Source organism: Psittacula echo (genome assembly GCF_963264785.1).
Source record: "Psittacula echo genome assembly, chromosome: 4".
In the NCBI taxonomy this organism is placed as follows: domain Eukaryota; kingdom Metazoa; phylum Chordata; class Aves; order Psittaciformes; family Psittacidae; genus Psittacula; species Psittacula echo.
In genome coordinates, this window is record NC_137738.1 from 19616225 (window position 1) to 19642414 (window position 26190).

The 26190-nt window shown below is 39.4% G+C and overlaps 1 protein-coding gene across 1 annotated transcript in view; it reads right to left on the reverse strand.

The window, feature by feature from the left end:
* ZFAND3 (zinc finger AN1-type containing 3) overlaps positions 1 to 25846 on the reverse strand; it is a 136952-nt gene extending 111106 nt beyond the window's left edge. The window contains exon 1 of the mRNA XM_080617063.1: positions 25433 to 25846. Within this exon, the coding sequence (XP_080473189.1) occupies positions 25433 to 25503 (71 nt within the window). The 5' untranslated portion in view covers positions 25504 to 25846. The remainder of the gene's footprint in view (positions 1 to 25432) is intronic.
* Between the last annotated feature and the right edge of the window lie 344 nt (positions 25847 to 26190).

The window sequence follows — 26190 nt, forward strand, 5'->3', positions numbered from 1 at the left end:
GTTGACTGTGTGTATGTCTGCATATTTAACTTTCCATGTACATGCCGTGGTTTAAGTAAATAATGAAAACAGTAAAACGAAAGTATTTTGAGTCATAATACGTAAGCTTTGTTAATAACTATACAGATGCCTTTCATTTTTTCTTCTATACAGAAAATCTTTCCCTTCTCTTTCACAGCTATATGGTCACTACCACAGTCACTGCATTAAACAAGGAGTCAGCATCATGAGGTATATCCTATAGGTACTGAAATAGAATGAGCGTGGTACACAAAAAAGCAACACAGACCAACCACACAAGCGTTGCATTTGATCTTACAGAAAGCAGTTTGCTTGTTATGGAGCAAAACTGGTATTTTTCACACTGCATTATTCTCTTATTTTATTCCACCTTTCATCTCTCTATACCTTATCAAAATATATATAAAAATCTGTGTTTCTTCGAATTCCAAAAGGAAAACAGCAATTCATTCCCAAATAGTCAAGATTGAGTAGCTAATATATATAGCTATCTTAGTTAAAACATCCAAAGTGCTGGGGACCTTGTCAGAGGCCTCAAGTGTTTTGTTTCTGACTGTGATCAAGAACTGTTCTGTCTTCTGCAAGTTCAACTGCAGCATGCCTGAAAATTGATCCCTTGCATTCCAGAATGAGCATCTGTAGCCAGGGAAGAGCAGAAATCAGGGTAAAAGAACAGATCCACAGATGCCTTTCAGGTATCTTTGCCTATACAACCTGCCTTTTGCATAGCAGTTTAAAAATAAAAAAATAAAACATAACCAGGGAAGTTTTCCTCCTCCACTATTATTGACTCATTACTCCCACCCTCCCAAATCTCTTTATCAGAGACCACAATAAACAAAGCAAAACACTAAACTGAATACAGAAGAAAAACAATAGCAAACAACCTAACCCAGTCCACCAGCTTGGGACTATTACTAAAATAAATTATACTGAAGGTATTAAAAGAAAATAAGTATCTTAAAAGTCAAAATGAAACACAGATAATTATAGGTAAACACCCTTATTTTGCTTTTAGCACCCTCATCACAACTATTGGAAGAATGACCTCAGTCTAAACTTGACTACCTTATTAAAGTGTAATTACTCTGACACATGAAACAGTTCAGAAAAGTACCCTCACCTATATAACCTGCCTGTTGTTATGTATGTAAACTGAGGAAAGGGAGACTCCATTCTGCCAGCTGAAGTATAAGGGACTGAAAAATAAGCATCACAAGACTACACCATCTGCTACCATGTCAGATTGCATAGCTCTCAAATTACTTACTAACAGAGGAGATCACACAAACTGAAGCTTGTATTAAGTCATGGGTAACACTGCAGTATGCATTTTTGCTTTCAAATTTTAGGTGTTATCTTCTAAACAGAGAATAAGAAAACAAAGTTATAAAGCGTGGACATCAAAAACTACAAGACTGAAGATCTGACATTTTAGCATACTTACCCCATAGGCTTAAAGGACTCACTACTTGAAAATTATTTTAACTTACACTCATCACTGTAAAAGTTTCTGTGCTGCTACTATTATCCATGACATGGAAAAAACCACTGCACATAATTCCTTATGCTGTCAATCAGTACTGCTCCCAATCTAATACAAACATATACAAACCATCTACAGGCATCTTCCAGCTACCACCCACCAAACCTGGAGACTCCCAGAATTTGTTAAATTAGAACCGGAAGCATGAACATGAAACCCTATTGCTTATTTACTTATCAGCTGAAAAGGCAGTCAGATCTACAACAGTATTCTCTAATCAGAACTCAAATCTGTATTTTCTTAAAGGTATTAGGGTGACTGAGTGCGTAAGAAATACTGCAACTTAAAAAAATCTCTTAAAAATTACTATCAGGCATTGTTAAAATCACTTATTTTCCCAAGAGAGTTCTTGTATGAGCTACGTATGGGTTAAGCTGAGTATCCAAGAAAGACCAGCTGTGTTCCAAAGTGTTCTCCACTAACACAGGGGGTTATTTAATAGGTAATATTCCACCTGTATTCTCTTGAGCACAGCCTACAAAGAACTGGCGAACTGGTCCAGTGTCTAATTGACCTACTCAAGCCATTTGGACTCCCAATCTCAGTTAGCTCTTGGCTTAAAAAGTCTGCAGACTTAAAAATCAGACATGGCAACACAAAAATGGCATAGGAAGTTGGAGAGACAGATTTCTCATCTTACATTAGATAGTGCTCCCCTCCCCTTGGCCTTCACACATAGCCAAAGTCAGAAAATTATATTGACTGTTTATTCAGTAAAAACTCTGGTGACCCTAGATACTTACAAATATACCACAGGTATAACCACCTAATGGGTTATACCTCGACCCCTAAGATGACAAGGCAACACAGAAAAGTACCTACATAGGACCAAAGTTAGCATGCCGTCTTTCCACTGTATTACAAAATCTGCACTCTCTGGTTCTGTGCCAGTTTGTACTGAACATTTATAACTTTTTAAGTACTCAAACATCTGCAAAACATTTTATAACTCAAGCTATCAGCACACAAGGGTTCCTGTTGTTGTAAACACTGAATCAGCTGAACCACTAGTAACACTAATGAGAATTTACTGTATAAAGAAAACATTACAGAAACCAGGCACCACACTGCAGCACCAACGGATGAGTCACAGTAGGGCTTACACCAAGCTCAGAAGATCATCCCTCAGCTCTGCAAAATCCAACATAAATCACAGCCTACTTACATTTGCACTGCAAGGCTGCAGTGAATGCTATTTGCAGTGGGCATTACTATAGGATAATCCAGCCTGCAATGTCTGCAAATAAGTCTATAGGGAACAAACACCATTTACAAAAATCAGTTTCTGTTATTAAGAGCCTATCAGTAGTACATAGCAACTAAATACATTATTGATGTGGTGGTCTTAGACGTTATTCATAGAAGGCAAAATGCTGATTAAGAGAAACAGGATAAATCTTGTAACTTATTACAGGGTTCAGTATCACATATGCAAAACAACCCAGAAAATTTCCCTAGTAAATAAAGTCTGAGTAATCTACATAAAAATGTTATTTGATTGCCTCCTTTTCACACTACATGACAAGAGTTCTGGGCTATTTTTTCCTGCTTCTCTTTTCAGCATACGAATTAGCAAATCAGAAGATTTGAGAATGAACATACTGGGATTCTCGCAAAAAAACCCCAAAAAACAAAAACAAAACCAACAAAACCACACAAAAAAAACCAAAACACCACCACCAAAACAAAAGAAAACCCACATGAAACCAAACATGAATATTTAATCCATTTAAACAGAATAAGAGAGGCATTCATAAAATGCTGGAGCAATGCTGAAATGCACAATACTGTATATTTCAACTCACTTCCTGCTCCCTCAGTAAATGTTCGCGAGAGCTCCCACTTCTGCTCTTTAGGCTTTATTAAATTCAACAGAAGCAAAGAAGTGGTTTGACAGTCTCAACAGTTCTACTGATAAATTTCAAAGCCTTTAAGTGTCTCTATAAGCTTAAAACAACAACAGAAAAAAAAAACAAAAGAGACACTTATAAAGTCCCTCTTTAAAAATGTACGTGGCTCAGGCTTTTCAACTGGCCAAATCTTCAGGCTTAAGACTTAATCTTCCTCATAAATTAATTTGTGGGTCACCTGAGAATTAAAATTATCAGAATAGCTAAATACCAATAAAACTTTTAATTTCCTATGCATCACACAAGAACTGACCAAATTTTGTTTCCCTATATCCTAAAGTTTATAAAAAGATAGCACAGCTTATTTGCAAAAGTCACGTATACCGATTAAATTTTTGAGTTCATAATAAAGTACTAAGGCATGGCTCCAAAGTAAGTAATATATTGATGTGGTGGTCTTGTTATACGTTAATTACAAAATTATGCATTTATGTAATAACTGATCAAGTTGGGAATGTCCCTGCTCATGGCAGGGTAGCGATGAGCTTTAAATGCTCTTTCCCACTCAAACTATTCTGTGAACATAAACATATGAATAATATCATTAATTTATGGCTTGTAAAACTTGCTGTCTGGAAGCCCTAAATTGACTAGAAGTGGTAAAGGAGACAAAACACACTGCAGTGGTCAAGGGAATGCAGTATTTGGTTAAGTAACGTAAGAGTACAAAACAATATAAACATATTGCTTAATAAGCATTTTATCTGAAAATGCATACTCAAGAACTATGTGGTTCTTTAAGCCCTCACATTTGAAATAAATGCCTTGACAGTATAAAACAGGTTCCTCCCTGTCACAGTACTCATTTTCAGGGGAATAAAATGCACCTACGAAACAAACCAAACACAAATCCTCTCATGTCCCCAACAATTTCATACTTTTTTTGCTACTGAAAAGAAATTTTCTTACTAGTTGCAAATCAGCAGCCAACACTTTCCTCAAGCTTCAAGATGCAACTACAATTCTAATTTGCACTTAACTAATTCACCTGTCATAGTTTACCCATAAGCTACAGTACTACAACCATCGCTGCATTAGCAGTTTCAGAGCAACAAAAGCTATACTAATTTTTGCGTTTGTCCTACCATGCAAGAAAACCATAACTAAATTAGTTTTATTTCTTTCTTCATAACACATACACTAAAATCAATTACAGAATGCGGGCAGGGTTTGTTTCTGTAATACACCATGAACGTTTAATCACAAAGCACACAAGAAGGTCCAAAAGCCTTCTTCTGGAGGTTAAAAGGTCCTACAGCCTTCTGTAGTAGTGACAGAATGGCCCAAAGGAAAAACAAAGAGTTTTTGAACAAACTGCCTCTTCCCTCTCAGCTGTCAGTGGGACAGACTGTCATATCTGGTTTTGCTTGCAGTACTTCTTATACATCGAAGGTTGAGCATTTTGAGTCATCATTTTTCGTTGGAACAAAAGAATTACATTTAAATAAATAAATAAAGTCAATGAAATGGATAGAGCAGATGAATATTCTGCCTGGTCTCCACACCTGAGTGAAGTTTCTCTCATGTGCAAAGCAATGCCTTTTATATATCAAGCCCAAAGGTTCTGATTTTATATATCAATGCCTTTTATATATCAAGCCCACATGTTACTTACCATAGCTGAAGGTCAGTGACTAGCTCTCCTTCCGGCATATATAATATGAGAAAAAGCTGTATGATTTTATCAAAGTCTCTCAAATAATTCCAAGGTTGATTAGGGGAAAGCAGAATATCTAAAAACATTCGCCTTCTCCATAAAAGCTATGTTGTTTGAAAGCTTTACATTCTATTGATATCGCATGTAATTACGAAAGCAGAATTTGTTGGATGGAATACTGCATTTTTTTCATTACTGACTCATCTTCCAAGTTACTGAGGCTTTTGAAACTGCACTGTATCAAACATAACAGTCTGGAATGTTAGACCTTGAAGCCTGTCTGGACTCAGGGACTATTTCTTACCCAGTACAGGCATCCACATCTCACTGAAACTAAACAGAGATTTTTGGGTGCATGTATCAATCATCTATTATGGGAAAGACTTGTGGTAAAAGTAAAATATTTCAAACTGCTTTTAAGTTCATAGCATTGAATGTTAAACATCCATAATAATGACAGCTATTGCCTTTCCCTCTCTGCCCTGCCACCTCCACCCCTCCGAATTTAACAGAGGGCATCCGAATTTGAGAACCTGATCATTCAGGATACCTGAACTCAGGCTGTACTCTAAACACCTTTTTTTCCATTACCATCATCTAAATTGTTCTCCCTGCACTCATCAATGTGTCCAGTAATCCTGCCTCATTCCTTACTTCAAGCAATTTACTCAATTGCCCTATTCAGGAAAAATCCACCTACCAGGGCTCCCCCCACCAGTCACAGCACACAGTCTAAGGCACAAGGAAAGAGGTTTAGGATAGGAGTTTCCATGAGATACTTCAACGTATTGCACAATAAGGCTGCCGAGAAACTTGTAGAGGAGCTAAAATGCAACAGGAGAACAGACCTACTAAATTTAGGATTTACAAATTTTCCCCTGAAACTTATACACTGTTTTGTGGGCTCTCAATGTACTCCTGCAACAAATGTACAGAGAAAAATTACTACAGCTTTTTTAAATGAAATATCTGAAGTAATTTCCAACCCAAAACTGTTCGGAAATATGTCAAATGACAAAAAATTAGATATACTGCTACAGATTCTGCCAAAGAAATAGTCATAAATAGAACGTGAACATAATGCTGAGAACATATTTTTCCCAAAAGAGTTTATGAGCAGAAACAATAATAAATTACTGTGAGTGATGCATCTTACTAATGAGGAAAATATATATCTTTTTTAAATGCACAAGATGATTTCTGCAAGTAACTAAACACACAAAAGAGCAACCAGTAAGAAGTCTAAAAAATACTGCTTTATGAAATTAAATTATTATTGTACACCAACAATGAAAATAATTAATTTCTGTCCACAGCCGTAGAAAAATATTTTGGACTGATATTTAAAATACTATTAAGTCACCACATATTTATGAGTCATTTTCACATGTGCAAACTACAGACAGAAGTATGGTTAGTTATCCTGTTTTATGGCATTCCATCATCTGAATGTTCTGAAATTTTACTGCAAGACTGAATGTAAACTACAGATTAAATATACTACAGGTTTTGCTCTGTTATCTTGCCAGCTGGGGAAAATATTAGAATGTAAAACTATATTATTTATTCAACACCTAACTCATTTCAAAGTTGTTAAAAGCTGATGCAACAGTAAACGTGTACATGCTTTAAAACAGGACTACACAAGTACATTTTTAATGCACTTAAGTCAGACACAAGCCTATCAAATGCTCAATCTGCTGCTGAACAAAATCACCCCACTAAGATACCACATTTTTGCCTTTGGACTCAGCCCTGCAAACCTACAATCACTGTTTGATCACATTACATAAGTATGGATGGTAACATAAAATTTTCAAAGGTTCACGAGTGTCAATGGAATTTGACACACAAGTCATTTAAATGCTTCGAAATCATTTATTATATTTGGACTTTCAGTGAAGGACACTCAGTTACAAGAACTATGTTTGCCTTGTTACCTATGACAGATAAAAGAGTTGTTTTTCTTTTAACCCAATCACGTTACCTTCAGGGCTTCTCTTACTACGCCCTCCCAGTAAATAAACCAAAACAAGCAAATTAAACCCTGTGTATTACATGACCAGAATTCAGGTGGGTTTATTTCAGTCTTAAGCTTTTCGATATTTGAAAGTGTACAAAAAAGGCTAAACAATCTCAGTGAGATAAACCCAGAAAAGTGAGATTGTAATACTGTATGCTGAGAATGTCCATTAATTCAGAATCTCTACCAATGTAACTTAGCTTTTTAATTTTCATGCTCCAAGGTGTAGAAACAAGTTTTAGCTATTTTTGTCACAAATCTCTTTCAGCCTTATGCATTACAGTATCATCCTTACTCCTCTTAATGACATATGGGAGGTAAAATATGAGTTCTTTCCTACTGTTCATCCCCTGAAGCTGGAGTTTGATAGTACCCATCCACAACAGCAAAAAGCTGTTCTTTCTTCCCCTGGAATTTTGCTCAAAATGTCTACCTGCAGGTTGTACAGCATACAAGCAAATCTGCCCTCTGCTCTCACCCAGTCACTATTCAAATTTTGCTCCTGTAAGTAGCAAGTGACATAGCCAGTGGAGAGCATTCAGCATTCCCCATACACACTTGCGACTCATAAATCTCCCTTTATGTTTGCAGCGAGGTAACAAATAACTCTGGTTTCAATCTCCCATGCATTTTCCCCAACTTCGTAAGTACACTTTTGTAAAACTCATTTGTACCTCTACTAGCCTCAGGTATTTCCTGGCCTATGTTGTATCACTCTTCTCCTCTTTTACTCAGTTACTTTGGGAAGCAATTCCATTTTAGGGTTTCAAATTATTCTAATGCAGAACATGCCAATTTATTATCAGTTGACAATTTCTCATAGTGTCAACTTGATTAATTCTTTTTCCAGTTTAGGGAGCTCTCTGTGTCTCTAAAGTACAAATAAATACTTTCATATGACTGCTGTTCCAAATTTGGGTTTAGTAAAATCGAAGTTCTAATGAAAAATGTATTTATATTTTGGTCTCTCTGTGGCAGCTCTGCAAAGCAGGGTGTACATGGCTAGCACTTACAAATAATAACAAATCATGTAAAGCTCAAATAACAAGTAGATTTTTTTTTTAAAGCAGCATTTCTTATTAATTTTGTAATCTTAGCGTGCAGCAGTACAAGAAACTGTTATACAATAATTTGCCAAAATATAAATAAAACCTGCTGATCTCATCTCCTCTCAGTATCTAACTAATGAGAAATGCAACTAAGTAAACACTGTTCATTTTAAATCACAGGGGGGCTAGTTAAGTGTTTAGCTTAATAATCAAACATGCTATCAACAGCAGTAAGTCTTGTTTGGAAACAACTTTGACATAACCAATCTGTTGAGCTAATCAGTGACCCACAAATCTAAACTCCCAAATTTAACTAGCTTGATCTACATCAGTCTGCTTTTGCATTTTAAACATGCAAGTTCTGCTAATTAATACAATTAATTCAAGACAAGCACTAGCTTACTCTTCTGCACAAAGTCCATTATCAGCCTCTTTTAAGTAAATTATCAGGATCTCTCAAATATCTTAAACATCACTCTCCAATTTGCTATTCCCTCAATATCTAAAATAAAATTGCAGAAAATACTGGTATTTACCATTCCATAATGTGTACCTTGCTTTGTCATAATACAATTGCACATAAGCAGTTAGAGTTTAAAGCAGTATATGGAGAAGTCTCAGATGTCTACATAATTAACAAGATAGATCAAATTTTGTGCCTAGGCACTTGACATTTTCCTTATAAATTTATAACTAAAGCCTTCATGCAAGTACAGCAGATCTAAAATTTAGTGGCTGGAGGACAGAGAGAAGAACAAGGTCACCCAAAACTCTCAAGTTTTATTCTCCGACAAAAATAAAAATACTTAGATTTTCTTTTCTACTTGCGAGGACGTAAGAGAAAAAGGTAACAAGGAAACTAAAGGAATAATCAAAATGTAAACATGCTTTACTCTCCCCTCTTCCCACCTCCTTCACAGTTTTGCCATAGTCTAATTTCCAAGCGTAAACACTTGTAATAGTCCTTCTCATGTTGTGCCTTGGAAGCTCAATCAGCAGCTCTTATTCCACTGCTGTTGGCAAAAGACCTCTAAGTAAGACTGCAGAGGACAGTGTGGACTAGCTTTGCAGGTAGCTCACTTTTCTCCAATAAGCTAGCACTGGTCACGTGGCCATGAGAAATGAACCAGTGCACGTGCTGTTCAGTGGGTGACGGGCAGAGAAGAGCACTTTCCAACAAGTTAGCTGTGAAGTTGGGATGAGACCCTCAAGCGAACGAACTGAGCCTTTCTCCCATGCCACACAGTACACTTCCCAGGTCTCAGGTAATTACATTTTGATTACCAAGCTAGAAAGATTTCAGAATGTACATTTTGCTTTGAAGTCCAAGGTTTTTAAACAGTTAGTGAAAAAACAGTCATTCATCCCACATCCTTTATCCCATGACACAAGAAGGGAAACTTTAAGTAGCCTGGTATTTCGGCTTTTCAACCTTTGGTGATCCAGATTAATGCAAACACAAACTGTAATCTTCACTGTTGTTATTTTCACAAGGTAGCTTTTACTATTTTGTAAGTGTTAAAAGTAGACCTACTACATTTATTTACATGAACAGAACCACAGGCATGGCGGCATTCACAGAAACCATTACGTTATCCTCGTCATTTTCCTATTTTGAAGTGACAGGGAGAAAGTATACAAACAAGCCTCAATTTCTTATGTTCTTCTACTAAGACTGAAGGGATAAATCACAATCACTGCACTTACTTCATCTAAGTGAGACTGAAAGGAAATCAGGGCCAAGTTAAACATTTTGTTTGCATGCATGCAGCACAAACAGCAAAGGCTCTTTCTTTGGATCAGCTTTTTACGCATTTTTAAAGGTAATCTTGGGCAAAGGCACAGCAACCAAGCACAGAGTGATCATTAACAGTAGGTAGTAAAAATGAGCCCCATAACATTACCTCATCCTGAACTCTTTCCAACTGTGTGTAACCTCCTCAGTACACAAGGAGAAGCAGTAAGTTTTAACTACCCAATCACTGTGACAGGCTGCAACTGCAAACTGCAACTCTACTGCTTCATTAACTGTGTCAAATTAATGATGAACACTAAATAGAAGCAGGAGTTTTAACTCCTTAAATTTAAAAATTAAGCAAGCAAGCAGCAGGATCAGCCCATAACGTCAGTCATCTTTGGTCTCCAAGAAAAATACAGGAAGAAAAATTAATGTTTCTAGGATTCTGCTTGACTTTAAGCTTTCAATCATGTATCTGTGAACCTACCTCAACTGCATCCTTTACTCATGGAAGGCCCCTTCAGAAAGGAGGCCGCACAATCTTCTCTCACTCTCCACTTTCACCAAAGCACAACAGCAGTCTGGGAACTTCAGTAGGTAGGTGAAATTTTTGGATTTTTAGCTCTCTAAGCATCTTTTTTTCTCAAGTCAGTTTATGTAGATGTTTTTGTTCTGTTATGGGAAGATAAAATGCTATGTACAGCCTTTCAAAGAAAATATTTACACTAATTCAAGTAGAATCAAAGTGAATTAAACACATCTGTAGCTATATTTAGATGGTACAAATTAAACTGGCAGCTTGTATCTTTCGTGGTAAGGATAATGCCACATTCAATGTTTGCTACATACATGCTACCTGATTTTAGCAGAAGCAATAGTTTCTGAACAATATCTACAAGTAAACAGCTGAAAACAGAAACATTAACTCAAGCCATCTGTCCAGCCAGCTGGTAAAGACATTTGTCTTTCACGTCCTAGCAGCAGTTTCATTGCAGCTATGATGACCTAAGGGTGTAAGTTAGACTGATTTTGGAGACTGAGTCAATATCTACATGTATACTTAGAAAAAGTAGACCAGCTTCCTCACACACCGAAGAAAAGCCTGTGCCTCCAAAAGCTGGTCTACTGTTTCTAAATTAGGTGCTACTAAAAATAAAACATTTACCTTCAGAATGTGTCCTGCATGGATGATGAGGGACAAGAAAGCTAAGCAAACCAAAGGACAGCACTGTTGATTAACCAGCTAATAATAAGTCCCAAGATGAGAATCATATACACCATTTTCCTTACTCTTTTCTCTACCTGCTTTCACGGACACCTAAAGAAAACAAGTTTTTGGAGCTCCTATTTACTTCACCAACTTACTACATAACCTTAAAAAGACTACAAATCCATTTGGACCATAAATTGACTTAAGTATTTATTGGCTGAGTGGCCTTAAGTAGTCCTCAAAAAAATCAAGATGATCTCTAATTTTATTTTTGTGACATTCATATCAGGAAAAATACTACTGGAACAGCTACTCAGATTTGTGTTCCAATAGAAAATGTGGGGGTTTCTTTACAGCTATTTTCATCTTGAAAATTGATAAATACATATTAGCATTCTTCTGTGCTACAGTAAGTCATTCGCTACACAATCAACCTACGTTTTGGTTTTTATAATCGTGTATCAAAATTTGTGAAGACATTAAAGTTGTGTGTGCATGTATTTCTATAAAAATAAAAATCTCCATATGGCATTTCCAACCATAACATAAAGACTACTTGAATACATTTCTGTATTCAAGCTTGCAAAAAGTATGTTGCTAGTTTAAGTCAGAAACCCACAACTAAATGAGCAAACTGAAATAACATGGACAGAAAGAATGCTAGTAAGAAAGCAGCTAAATCACTTTCCATCTCAATGGTGGAAACCAGATCTGAAAGGGGTGGAGAAAGGCGAATGACAAACCAAAACAAAAAGAGAAACCAAAAATTATAGCAATCTCTGAATTATGTAGGCTTAAATTTTTCAAATTCCTTGTCTAGTTTAGTTTGGGTTTCCATTACAGCAGTTTAAAAAACTGCCAGTTATTTCAGTTATTTGAATTTCGGATGCACTTCAGAAGACATGTCAACTCAGACAACTGAATTCTAACCTGCAGTGCTAGAGTTCTGATTATGCCAGTAAGTGATGGAATTTCCAGTATTTCAGTTACTTTGAAAGAATGATAAAACACATCAGTTTAGTTTACTATATAATACTATGTATCACTGTTTTTCTTTTACCTTTTGAATCTGTCTTTAAAAGCCACTTGAACAGGACAGGAAGTGTTAATTATTCACCTGAAGGATTTCTGGTCTTTCCTGAATTAGTCACACAAGAACATTAGTAGTCAAAGGAGAGACTGCATCACAGAATAATGGATAATAATGGGGTCCTATCTTCATCAAGAGAGAGGTGCAAAACTACCTGAGACTTGCAGATGTGTAATGCAGGCGGTTCTTGCTCTTCTAATTGCATAGCAACTCTTCTGATTGAAAGAGACTTCCTCCACCCACCACAAACATTTCCTTCTACATGAACATCCCTGGAACAACAATGGGTCAATACTGTCCTACAGCAAGTTTTGATTTAAAACAATACCTCTCCCTAAAAGAGCTACAGAAGCTGTAAACACTCCCTGCTACCAAGTCTCTCATTCAAGACTCCCAAAGCACTGTGGAATTAAATGAAGAGTGAGGTATGATTCACTAATGAAGGAAAACATCCAAAGGGAAAAGCATGGACCACTGTCACACAGTGCCTCAGCAGTAGAAATAGTAACAAATCCTTTCCAAACTTAAATGCCAAGAAGAGGACTTTAACAAAAAAAAAAAAAAAAAAAAAAAGGAACATTCTCCTACGCTCAGCTTTATGGGTTTATAGGCTCTAATCTCTAGTAATAAATGTAAGATGGTTTAAAAAAAAACCAAAAAAAAGAATAAAAAAGTCAGCATTAGAGCACAGGATCTGTACATTTGGAATCAAAGTATTCAAGAGAAAGTTAAAACACGAACATGCCCAGTGTCCAAAATAAAACCTATGCTAACAAACTACACACAAAATATTAAAAGAACATACAACATCATTCAACACTAAATAGAAACATTCTAACATCTAACTAATTCTGGAAAAGAAATATACTATAAAATAGTTATGTTAAAAGTATCACAAACACTCCATGTATTTGACAACACCAGAAGTTACAAGCAGCAGTTAGTCCACTTTCTTAAACAAGGAGTCACCTGCTACATCTTAAGTATTATTTCCAAGGCACGTTTAATTTCAGCTACTTTGCCATGAAGTACTAATCACAAAGCTCCAATGCCAAGAAAAAGATATTTGAAGTGCTCAAGTATTACTGTCAATTGCTTTCTTTTGAAAGCTTGAAAATGGGTTAGCCTAGGGAAGTTACTGAGTACAAATGGATTAATCCTAAAAGCCCTCTATCACTTTATAGCACAGCAGGTGGTTCATCCACACATCTATGTAAAAATTACAAAACAAGATTTTGGCTGCCTCAAAGAATATCTGTATTTTAAATATTCTAAAATTCTCATAATTTTATAAAATTAAATCATGATGCTGCTTTCCATATATTTTTTTTTTACCTATTAAAAACTGACTAATTAGACTAACATTCAAATTAAAATTGGAAAGAACCTTTATTACGGAAACATACTACATTAAAAATGCTTTCACTCCTTCAAAACAAGTACACAGAAGTTGATTCCAAAATCAGAAATTATTAGATTTTAAATTGATTAACATGCTAACAATTCAGGGAAACACTTGAAACCCATTTGCCTTAATAAGCAAGCTTTTGTTAACATGGACAATTTTAGAAATCATTATTGTCTATTAGTTCACTGAAGGAGATCACTAAAAAAAGACAACACTGGGACATTAAACAATGAACTTCTCGAAAACCGATGTCAGCAATACCTGAAATAAGACTCATCTTTCTGCAGCTAAAAATGCATTTCATTGAGTAACATTGGATACTTGCTAAAAAAAGTTTCAAAGACAATTAATTAACTGACCAAAACCCCAGACTCCTTAATACTGACATTATCTTAGACCAAAAGAGCATCTAATCAACAGTTAGAAGAACAATACAATTTCCAGTATTGAGGGACTCCTGCTAAATGACAGCATTTTGCCTACTTTATACATGCAACTTCCTCTGAGACACCTCTAACAACATATAATTAGAGATCAAAATGCTGCTGTTATGGCGACAGGGCTGATCTCACTATCAGTCATGTTGTGAAGGCCGGCTGCGTTTTAGCAATTAAGTCAATGAGGACACAACTTGGGATTCTGCTTTTCTAAGTGCGCAATAAGGAGGTTATCATGGAATCAGCCTGCATTTTTAGGGTTTTTTTGTTTGTTGTTTCGTTGGCTGTGCGATTTTTTTTTTTGTGGTTTGTTTTTAGTTTTTGTATGTGTTTGGGTTGATTTTTTTTTTCCATAGAATCACAGAGTGGATAGAGTTGGAAAGGACCTCAAGATTATCTAGTTCCAACCCCCTGCTGTGGTCAGGGATGCCTCACCCTAGACCATGTCCTCCAAGGCTCTGTCCAAACTGGCCTTGAACACTGCCAGGGATTTTGTTATGTTTTGTTTGTTTTTAAAGAAAAGCACTGTCACAATTTTTCATTACTTCCAGTTGGTTTGTTTAATTTATACCAAATAAACACTGGAAATCCAACACTAGCAAAAGTACATTTATTAAAGGACATAATCCAAATGCAAGTAGATTTAAAATACATTCCCTAAAACCACTAATAAAAATACTATAACATTTAGAAACTTAAATTTATGTTTCTCCCATTGACCAACACTGTTCAAGTTCAGAGCATGAATATGGTGGCCAGATTAAACAGAAAGAATTGAACAGGATACCGACAATTCTTTCATAAATATAACATACAGCAGCATTCTCAGCTGCAGGGAAGACCACAGAATCATAGAATCATAGAACAGTTAGGGTTGGAAAGGACCTTAAGATCATCTAGTTCCAACCCCCTCACATGGGCAGGGACACCTCACACTAAACCATGCCACCCAAGGACCCATCCAACCTGGCCCTGAACACCGCCAAGGACAGAGCATTCACAACCTCCCTGGGCAACCCATTCCACTGCCTCACCACCCTCTCAGTAAAGAATTTCTTCCTTATATCCAATCTAAACTTCCCCTGTTTAAGTTTGAACCATTTACCCCTTGTCCTGTCACTACAGTCCCTGATGAAGAGTCCATACCCAGCATCTTTGTAGGTCCCCTTCAGATACTGAAAGGCTGCTATGAGGTCTCCACACAGCCTTCTCTTCCCCAGGATGAACAGCCCTAATTCTCTCAGCTTATCTTCATACAGGAGGTGCTTCAGTCCCCTGATCATCCTCACAGCCCTCCTCTGGACTTGTTCCAACAGTTCCACATCCTTTTTATGTTGAGGACACCAGAACTGCACACAATACTCCAAGTGAGGTCTCATGAGAGCAGAGTAGAGGGGCAGGATCACCTCCTTTGACCTGCTGGTCACGCTCCTTTTGATGCAGCCCAGGATACGGTTGGCTTTCTGGGCTGCAAGCACACACTGCCAGCTCATGTTCATTTTCTCATCAACCAACACCCCCAACTCCTTCTCCGCAGGGCTGCTCTGCATCTCTTCTCTGCCCAACCTGTAGCTGTGCCCGGGATTGCTCCAACCCAGCTGTAGGACCTTGCACTTGGCATGGTTAAACTTCATAAGGTTGGCATCAGCTCACCTCACAAGCGTGTTGAGGTCCCTCTGGATGGCATCCCTTCCCTCCGGCGTATCAACTGAACCACACAGCTTGATGTCATCAGCAAACTTGCTGAGGGCGCACTCAATCCCACTGTCCATGTCACCGACAAAGATGTTGAACAAGATCGGTCCCAACACCAGTCCCTGAGGGACACCACTCGTTACCGGTCTCCAGCCGGACATTGAGCCATTGACCACAACTCTTTGCGTGCGGCCATCCAGCCAGTTCTTTATCCACCAAGTGGTCCACCCATCAAATTGATGTCTCTCCAATTTAGAGACAAGATCCCAGAGGACGGACTAAATGTAAAAATATATCAACAATTTCCTAATACTTCTCCATACAGGAATGTACTACTCTTACCACAATGCTACTGTTCTGTTGCTATTAACAGAGAAGTTGAACACACAATTGCAAATGCCTTTCTTCTTCAACTCATGGAATACTGTAACTCTTCAATTAATACATTCTCCTGAGTACATGTAAAGAATAATCTAGAATGACTGGAGCTATGTATTGCAATACACTGACTTCCAAATTGCAAGATTTCAAAAAATGTGTTAAAAAAGTTAAAATCCCAAACTCCTTAAGCACATAGAATTCTCATCAATTCATATAGAAGATCCACCCTTGTCATAAAAAATTAAAAGCAGCGTCACATCAAAATCTTGAGTTAGAACATAATGGTTCACCATTTTAACAGAATGTAAAAATACCAACCCACTTCTACTGTACGTTAGCAGCATCTCCATAGTCTGAAACCATCTGAAACCATTGATCTTGGTCACCCACACAAAGATTTCTTTTTCAGAAAGTCTTTTTCAGAATCATTTTGCATTAGCTGCATATTGTGTCTTCAAGAATATTTCCTTACGTGGCCTTTTCAGTGTCCTGAGAAAATACGTAATATCTGTAACCTATGTTCCTGCACAAATCTGATGTCTGGAAAAGCCAATTAATGCTGCAGCTATTGCCTGATTTCTGATTCTTCTTCCAAAAGCAGAGAAGAGATCCCACGCTGGTGAACCCTGCCTGTACTGAAGATACAAGAATTTTTGTCATTTGAGCAAAAGAGAGAAAAAGGAAGAACCGATCAATGTAATTTACCTGCCTTAACTGAAGTTTATCTCTGAGATCCATATAAGAGTTTCAACATAATCAAAATCAAATATGGCCCCAAAACATTCAAAAGATGTTTGCGATAACACTTTAAAATCCAAGGTTAGTTAGTCAAGGTTGCATATTTGAGGAGATACAGGAGCACAGTGACATTTTAAACCTTAAAGAACATAAGCAATAATTTGCTGAAAAACGTATCACATTCATCATTCCTACCAAATGTCTCTAAAGAAGCTTGTGTCCATTTATATGTACAACCTTCTAGTTAAAAATAATTTTAAAATCCAATAACTGGCACAGCATGTTAGTGAAAATATTCAAGACAGAACCAAACATATCCAATGAATATATCCATCAAGGATCATTCTCTCAAGTTAATGCTCTGCATTGCATTGCAACACCTTAAAAGAAACAATGTGCCATGATGCTTCCATCAATTTGTACCACAGAATCACAAAATGGTTTGAGCTGGAAGGGGCCTTAAAGATCATCTAGTTCCAACCCACCTGCAAGCACAGCCGAGAAATTTGAGACTTCAACAGTTCCCCAAACCCAACATGCAGCAACAACATTATCACATTTGTGGAAGTTTGATTTTGAAAGTGGTTAAAATATATGCAACTAAAAACAGCAACAGTATTTCCTTAAAACTGATGCTTATATTATAACCTTCTAACAGACTGGACTTACCATTATAAACTTGAGAACCCAAAGCATGTTCAATAAAATGAAGCAATATATGAAGCGCAACATATCTATGCTACGATACAGCAGCTGAACATCTTACTCACTAGCATTAAGACAGATATTTCACAGCATTAATCATGGAATAATCACTAGCACTGCCCAAATCACAATACCTTTGACTAATGGCAGTTTACAGAAGACATGAAGAAGGTACTGACTGACTGACTGGAAGATAGAAAGAAGCCTGGGAGGTGACCTAGGCATAGTAACTTAACTCCTCCAGGCTTCAAAAAGCAGCTCACAATCTACTTCTTTCTTGTTCATTCCACTTGTAGGAGCAGCAGCTATGACACTTAATTTCATTCTGAATCATGAGAAAGTTACAGATAGATTAAAAGTTGCTGAATATGTGTGTCTAAAATTAGCACTGCATCTATCTACAATTAGAAATTATTTCTAAAATACTTTATACAAAAATTAGTAATAAATTTATGGAATAAGCAAGTGTTTGTTTTCTCAAATTTTGGCTTCACTGAAGAAGTGAAGATTTTTAATCAAGCAGGCCTGTTTTTGGATCTTCTTGAAAAAACACCCTCGTACACCAGCTGTTTGAATTTATTCACTCTTTAGAATAATCACACAGCAAGATTAAAGGAAACAAAATCAACTACCTTCCCCCCCCCAAAGAGAATGGTTAAATTATGGAACTACTTCTTGCAGGATGCTGTGAGGGTCAAGAGTACATCTAGATCACCAAGTCATTATGTAAACTCATAAAAAAATAGGTAAGACCTACTAAGCCATAAATCTATAAACCAGAGGACAAACTTATGTCAGACCGCCAGAAGTAAAGGAGGCATACCAAGATAAACATCACTGCATGCTTGCTCTGTCCTTATGTTCATTCCCTCATCATCACTCATCCCTCAAATCAGAAACAGGGCTGGATGCATTTCTGGTCCGATGCAGAACAGCTGTTTTTCATTAAAAAACAAAATCTCCTTTCTGTTTTGTCTATTCTATTAAGTACTAAAAAAGAAAGCATTGTTTTCACATTACTAGAAGACAGCTTATTACAGTTAAAATATTAAATCCAGTTCATCTGCTTTTACTTTGAGTGCCAATAACCCCTATTCCTAAAGGTAAGTTTCTGCAACAAAGAGATGCAAAATGTGGCACCTTGCAACTGCAGTTCCAAAAGGCAACTACTTACTGTACCAAAAAGGGGAAGAAAAAGAAATAAAAGATCTTTAGACTTTAGTTGAAACGCTCTTCTAATTGTATCATGATTGAAGGAAAACACAAAACCCTCACAATTTATCATTATTTCTTCTGCATGTTCTTATTCAAGCAGGGAACATAGAATCATAGAACAGTTAGGGTTAGAAATGACCTTAAGACCATCTAGTTCCAACCCCCTCACATGGGCAGGGACACCTCACACTAAACCATGCCACCCAAGGACCCATCCAACCTGGCCCTGAACACCACCAAGGATGGAGCATTCACAACCTCCCTGGGCAACCCATTCCACTGCCTCACCACCCTCTCAGTAAAGAATTTCTTCCTTATATCCAATCTAAACTTCCCCTGTTTAAGTTTGAACCATTTACCCCTTGTCCTGTCACTACAGTCCCTGATGAAGAGTCCATACCCAGCATCTTTGTAGGTCCCCTTCAGATACTGAAAGGCTGCTATGAGGTCTCCACACAGCCTTCTCTTCCCCAGGATGAACAGCCCTAATTCTCTCAGCTTATCTTCATACAGGAGGTGCTTCAGTCCCCTGATCATCCTCACAGCCCTCCTCTGGACTTGTTCCAACAGTTCCACATCCTTTTTATGTTGAGGACACCAGAACTGCACACAATACTCCAAGTGAGGTCTCATGAGAGCAGAGTAGAGGGGCAGGATCACCTCCTTCGACCTGCTGGTCACGCTCCTTTTGATGCAGCCCAGGATACGGTTGGCTTTCTGGGCTGCAAGCACACACTGCCAGCTCATGTTCATTTTCTCATCAACCAACACCCCCAACTCCTTCTCCGCAGGGCTGCTCTGCATCTCTTCTCTGCCCAACCTGTAGCTGTGCCCAGGATTGCTCCAACCCAGCTGTAGGACCTTGCACTTGGCATGGTTAAACTTCATAAGGTTGGCATCAGCTCACCTCACAAGCGTGTCGAGGTCCCTCTGGATGGCATCCCTTCCCTCTAGCGTATCAACTGAACCACACAGCTTGATGTCATCAGCAAACTTGCTGAGGGCGCACTCAATCCCACTGTCCATGTCCCCAACAAAGATGTTGAACAAGATCGGTCCCAACACCAGTCCCTGAGGGACACCACTCGTTACCGGTCTCCAGCCGGACATTGAGCCATTGACCACAACTCTTTGCGTGCAGCCATCCAGCCAGTTCTTTATCCACCCAGCGGTTTATCTATCAAATTGATGTCTCTCCAATTTAGAGACATGACCAAGTTCAGTTCCCCACCACCACTCTCTCGTCAGACAGAAGCTTCTGAGAATTTTGTCTCATAATTCTCAGTTTCTTCCAAAATTAAGATCCAAACAAAGCATTTCAGTGTCTTTACAAAGCCTCTTATCATCCTCTGCAGCACTTTCTAGGAAAACTTGTAAATAAATCAATTCCTCATTGGTCTCTGTTTCTGTCACTTAAATAATTTGTCACTTCTATTTGTGTACAGACCAGTAGATGTGTTACAGCAGTTAGTGATCGTTTTAACTACAAACTGCTTCAAGTTCTTTTACCCAAGGATATGACAGAGTAAGATAAAAAAAAAAAAAATACAATATTCAAGTATTTTTAGTCTCAACCTAACACCAAAACAGAGTACAAGGACCACAGCAGGCAAATTACTTAATTCCAACCAACCACCGTTTCCAGTGATAGATGGCCTACAAACAGTTGTAATAAACAGAAGCAAACAAGCCTTTCTCTTACCAAAAAAAATTGTTTACGCCTTGTACAAGTTGCAAGAATTAACCTTCCTAGGACATAAGAATCATGAATTTATTTATTTAAATCAGTTTATCACTTTAGAGGAAAGAATTGACACTTCTGATCATCAGTAACTGCAGAGAAACCCTGCCCCTCAGACAGCACTACCCATACACAGCTATCTCAAAGGACCTTATTTCACTTTCACTGTTCACTCTTTACTCAAAGACCACAGTTAATATCGAGGTCTAATAAACAATAACCTATTTGGTAGTGCTGTGCTGTCTTGCATAAACTGACAAATTCATTACTTATTCTAGCATCTGAGCCAAAGCTCCAGTAAGTGAAAGCCTGGCTAAGGAGCTGCATAATACAAGCACAGTGAAAATGAATTCTCAGTGGGAAAGGTACATATTTCAACAGTTTACTCAAGCCTCATTTAGGATCATCTATGTGAGGTTACAACAAAATTAGGCTTATGAAGGCATTACGCATTCACAATGACCTACACAACCTATGAGATTAGAAAGTATGCATTAAAAGGACAGTCACTGAGAGTTCACATGGAATGAACAGCTGTAATCAAACAAAAAAAGAAGGAAAAGACTAGGCAGAGAAGAGGCTTCTAATAGCATATATATAATCATCATCTGTTTAGAAGTTAAACGCAAGCTTTGGTGATATACAGTCACAAATTAATCATGCTTATGTTAAATGATTCACCATTTGATCGAATGTTTAATTTTAGTATACAAAACTGAGAAAAGAGCCAGATTGGCATGGCAGGGACCTGATGATACATAAGTGACTGGAAAATCCAGACTCAGAAATAAACTCTGGATTGGGCCTGCACAGATGCTTGAGGCACAATGTCTCACCACACATATGATGCACACAGTGTCACAGAAAGGCAGAACAAATGGTAACAACCTGCAAAACCCCTGCTGGCATATTCTCAAACAATACTGCCATCAATTTTAGGTGACTACAATATCTTATAGTTGCCAGAAAAAAGATGAAATGAAACTAATCATACTGTGTTTTCAATCAACTTCCAGCTGGCTGCCACCATTTCAAGAATGGAATTCATTTGTTTTACATCCATTAACATATTTCCTTCTTTACTGGTTCTGAGACACTCATTTCAATGGTAAGTAGTATCAGTCTGGACCACAAGAAAAATAAGCAGCAGTCACTACAGTACACACAGAATTGTAAAAGTATTACCCTCTCTGACATACTCCTTCACAGTATATGGTTCTACCAGCCAAGGAGCATTTTAGCTTACAAGTCCCATGTACACATATAACCGTTTAATAGTAAAAACCTGATCCCTTTGATGAGCTATACACAAGCAAAACCTTTGTAGAGTCCTTTAAAAGCCAGAGAGGAATTGCCAAAGTGCAGTTCATTAAAGGATCATGCCTCATCTCTAATAAGCAAAATGGCTTATATATACATATAGTAATATCTTCATGTATTTATTAGCTTAGAGTTCAAGATTTTATATATGCTATAAAGTGAAACAGGTTTCTGAAATCCACTAGTCTAAGAAAAAAACCCAACATTACATGGTCTATTAATCAGGAGAAGAAGAAAGAATTTTTCCAGACCACAAGAATGAGAAGTTAAGCACAGCATAAACTCTAGATAAAGTAACCTAAAATAACAACTCACATACTGCACCCTTTCCAATCCTTGTACACTAAGACTACTCCAATAAAAAGCAAAATAGCTGCAACTGACTGAAGATACAAAAATAGGAAGGGCAGCAAAATATTTCCAAACAGTTGTGTGAATATAAAAATATAAAGATCATTTCAGTGCTCCATTCAAACTTTACTTGAGCAGAAATGACAGACTGGATATTCTAAGAAGATAGGCAAGTCTGCACAAGATTTAAGGATGGATTCCATGATCTTCAACCAAAGGTAAGCAAACATTTACTAGTGACCTTAGGCAGACGTTTCAGAAGTTCTGAACAGTCTCACTCACACCCCTCCTTTCACCTGTTCCTTTTTCAGTCTCTTAGATCTCACAACATCAAGAGTTTAGTAGTTTTCTAGTCACTAAGATTCTTAAAACTTACAGGATCTGAATTTCTGATACAAAGCAGGCATTTTAAAAGAAGAACCCCTCCAACTTTAATGCAGCAGTACATACTAGTCTTCTCCTGTAATCTCTTTGTATGCCACCACTATGTTCATGCATCTCAGGAGCTTCTTCTATTGCTGTTCACCAACAGGCAAGTTTTAACCCAGAAACCCCATGACTTACTTCAATTTTAATGCTGCTTTCTGTATTTTCCTTACTGTTTCCTATCTTTGTGGATTACTGCAGGAGTAAGAATCCTACTGCATACAGTCCTGGCTAAGTATTATATTAAAAAAAATACAATAATAATCATCTTTAATACTTGGCAAAATCTAAACATTATTACTTGATCTCCAGAAACCTGCTATCTACATGGTTCAGGTTCTCAAGAACAACTTTCAGAACTTTTCATAGCCTTAAATGTCCTGCATATAAAGAGTAAATACAGCCCTATTATTCCAAAATGTGACTCTACAGACATATAAAGGTGACATGAAAATCACAAATAAGACTCTGTCTTAAGACATGCTGCCGGTAATAACCCTAGCTGACATTGCAGAATTCCAACTTTAGACGCATATAAGGCTTTTTGCTATCAGGATTTACTTTCTTTAGAAACTTGGTATAAAACTATGACCCCCTTAAGTATTCCTGCCAATGCAACTGCACTAGAACGGCATGTCTGTACAGATTTACCAGTTTTTCAAGTACTAGCAAGGACTAAGTAAATGAGGACAAGAAGACTCTTTCTTCAGGACTGAGAGTACCATCAAACTCTGAAAGCTGACAGCACAATTTGGTTTTTTTGCAGGGTTTTGTTTGGGTTCAAGTGGAAAAACAGAATCATAGAATCATGGAATAGTTAGGGCTGGAAAGGACCTTAAGATCATCTAGTTGCTGTGTACTGAAATGAACCTAGAAGACACTTAACTGAAAAGCAGATTAATTTATTCATTGTATTGGTGGAGAATGTTTTTCCAGTGTTGTCTTTCAAAAGTATCTTACAAGAAACACTAATGTTTTTTGTAACCACGGGGCAGAGGGAGGCAAAAAAAAACCCTTTTTGGTAGCTGCTTGTTCAAGGGAAATGTATGTTTAAAAAAAAATACAAGAAAAAGTAGCAGCCTTAAAGGCAATGGGTTTTCTTGAAAGCCTCCTGTCACCATTAAGCCGATCCTTGAACACAAAGCACCAGATTTCCTTCTCATTATCGCAACACACTCAACCAGCCCAAAGAAAATGTTCACTTTTAACTTTCTGCAACTCTCCCTTCACATCAGTATCACATTACAGGAGTCAGTACACTACATAAGATACAGCAGCAACTTGCTTTCCACTACATTACAAGAAATGTCAGGCCCAAATATGGGAGCCTAACAAAACAAAAATAAACAAAATAATTTATTGTATATTTATAATCTGCCTTGCAAGTTCACTCCCAACAGTGCCATGGCATTTGTTGCAGTTCAGGCTTCTGTCATAAGTCAAAAATGTGATTTCATTCAAAATCCTGCCACTCCAATAAACCAACCAAATGTACAGTGACATTACTAAATCACCCTTACTGCATCTCTTTTCTCTCAGCCTCCACTTCCCCAGAGTACCTTAAATTGTATGACATAAATCCCAAGAAGGTACAATCACAGACAAATGTAAATCTCAGGTGGGCTCTCAAAAGTCTGTTTAGTCACATATTCCTTGAACTTCCCATAAATAAGAACATTAGGGACTAAGGTTCCTGTTATACATTAAAGACACTTTATGATCATGAGTATCCTCCAGTATACATTCTCACATGCTACACCTAATTTAAAAAAAAAATCAATAATGGAAACATTTTCAGACATATGACCCTAGAGGCGATAGCAGTTTAGCAAGAAACAGGCTTACTTTTTTTCACCTTTGAGAAACAGAAATGACCCTACTTTCTTCTTCCTAAAAAGGGATCAGCCGACAGCGAACGAGTACTTTATCTATTACGAACCTGCCTGCCTTCATAAGGTGGAGACACAAGTGTATTTTTGTCCTTTGCATTTCTCCTTCATTAGCCATGCTGCCCTGCGCTGACCTGCATGAGAGCTCCCCGCTCCCTGCCGCACGGCAAGAATGTGTCAGGCGCCCTGCTCCAGGACCCCAACCAGAGCACCCAGGGGTCCGCGTTATCCACTCCTCGCCTCTGAAGAGCTAAAGGCAGGCCCCGCAGCGCAACCCGCAGCCGCCTGTCCTCCCGCAGCCCAAAAGGAGGGGCTGCCGCTCCAGGAAACCTGCGTGGCTGAAGAAGCGAGCAGGCCTTCCCCTAGCGAGCCGCCGGGAAGGCCGCCGCCGAGCGGCGCGGGCGGCAGGGGAGGCTGCGGGGCCGCCGCTAAGGGCCGGGCCAGACCAGGACCCCCGCGCCCAGGGGAAACACAGCCACCTTTCCACCTGACCCCTTTCCCTGGGTGACCCGCTGCCTCCAAGCAGGAGTCGCCGCCGCACCCACCCGGGCCCTGGACGCGGCACACCCAGCGGGAAGGGGGACACCCTTTTGCCCCAGCTAGCACTCCGTGCGGCCTGCCCGGCGGGGACCAACGGATGCCCCGCCCCAGGGCGAGCTGCGGGCTAGGCCCCCGTGACAGGACCGAGCCGAGGGCTAAGAGCTGGCCCGGCGCCCCAGCCGGCCTCCCCGCCAGGGTAGGCCCGGCCAGGCCCACACCCAGGCCCTGCCCCCGCCCGGCCGCGGCCCCCCGCCGCCTCGCCCTTCGCCTCGAAGGCCCCCTCCCTCCCCGCACCGGCCCAGCTCCAGCCCAGCCCCCTCCTCGCCCCTGGGCCTCGCTTACCCCCAGAAGCCGCAAGGGCAGCGCGGTGGCAGGCTGGGCGCCTTGCTGCGCTCGCTGCCGGCGTCTCCCATGGCGGGGCCGGTGCGCGGGGCGGCGGCAGCGGCAGGCGGGGGAGCGCGGGGCTCCCAGCCGGGATTCCAGGCCGGTCAGCTGGAGCCGGGAGACACCACTGGGGAGGTGGTGGAGGGGCGGCCGCGGGAGGGGGGCGGCCGCGCCCTAACGGTCGGGCCCGCTGGGGAGCGGAGACACAGAGCGGAGATCTCTGCGGACGCCCCTCCCGCCCGCCGGCTTCTGTGACGACCCCGCTATCGCAGCGGGGTGCTCCCGCCCTCCCCCGCCACTCGGCCCCTGACTCAACAATGCGTCCCCCCCTCCGGCGCCTTGCCTCCCCCTGTCCTTGAGCGGGATGGTTTCGCCGAGGCACCGGATCAGCTGGGAGTGGCATATACCATAGACTATCCCCGGGTGAGAGCTGGGTTAGATCGGGGACGGTAACTAGGGAAGACGCAAGTTGGGAAAGCGTCCATAGATTTGAGAAGGGAACGGGCATCGAGGAGAAGGCTCAGCTGGGGCTGAGACCTGCAGAGCTGCCCGGACCCAGTAACCTCTTTTGGCTCTACCCGCGCGTTAGGCACATAGTGGTACAGCCAGGGAAGACCGGAGCGGCGGGGGTGCCGGTGCTCGCCGCGCAGGCGCGGAGTGTGTGCGACGCGGAAGTTGGTTGGTGTGAGCGGGTCCCGGGGGGTCTGCTGTGCGTG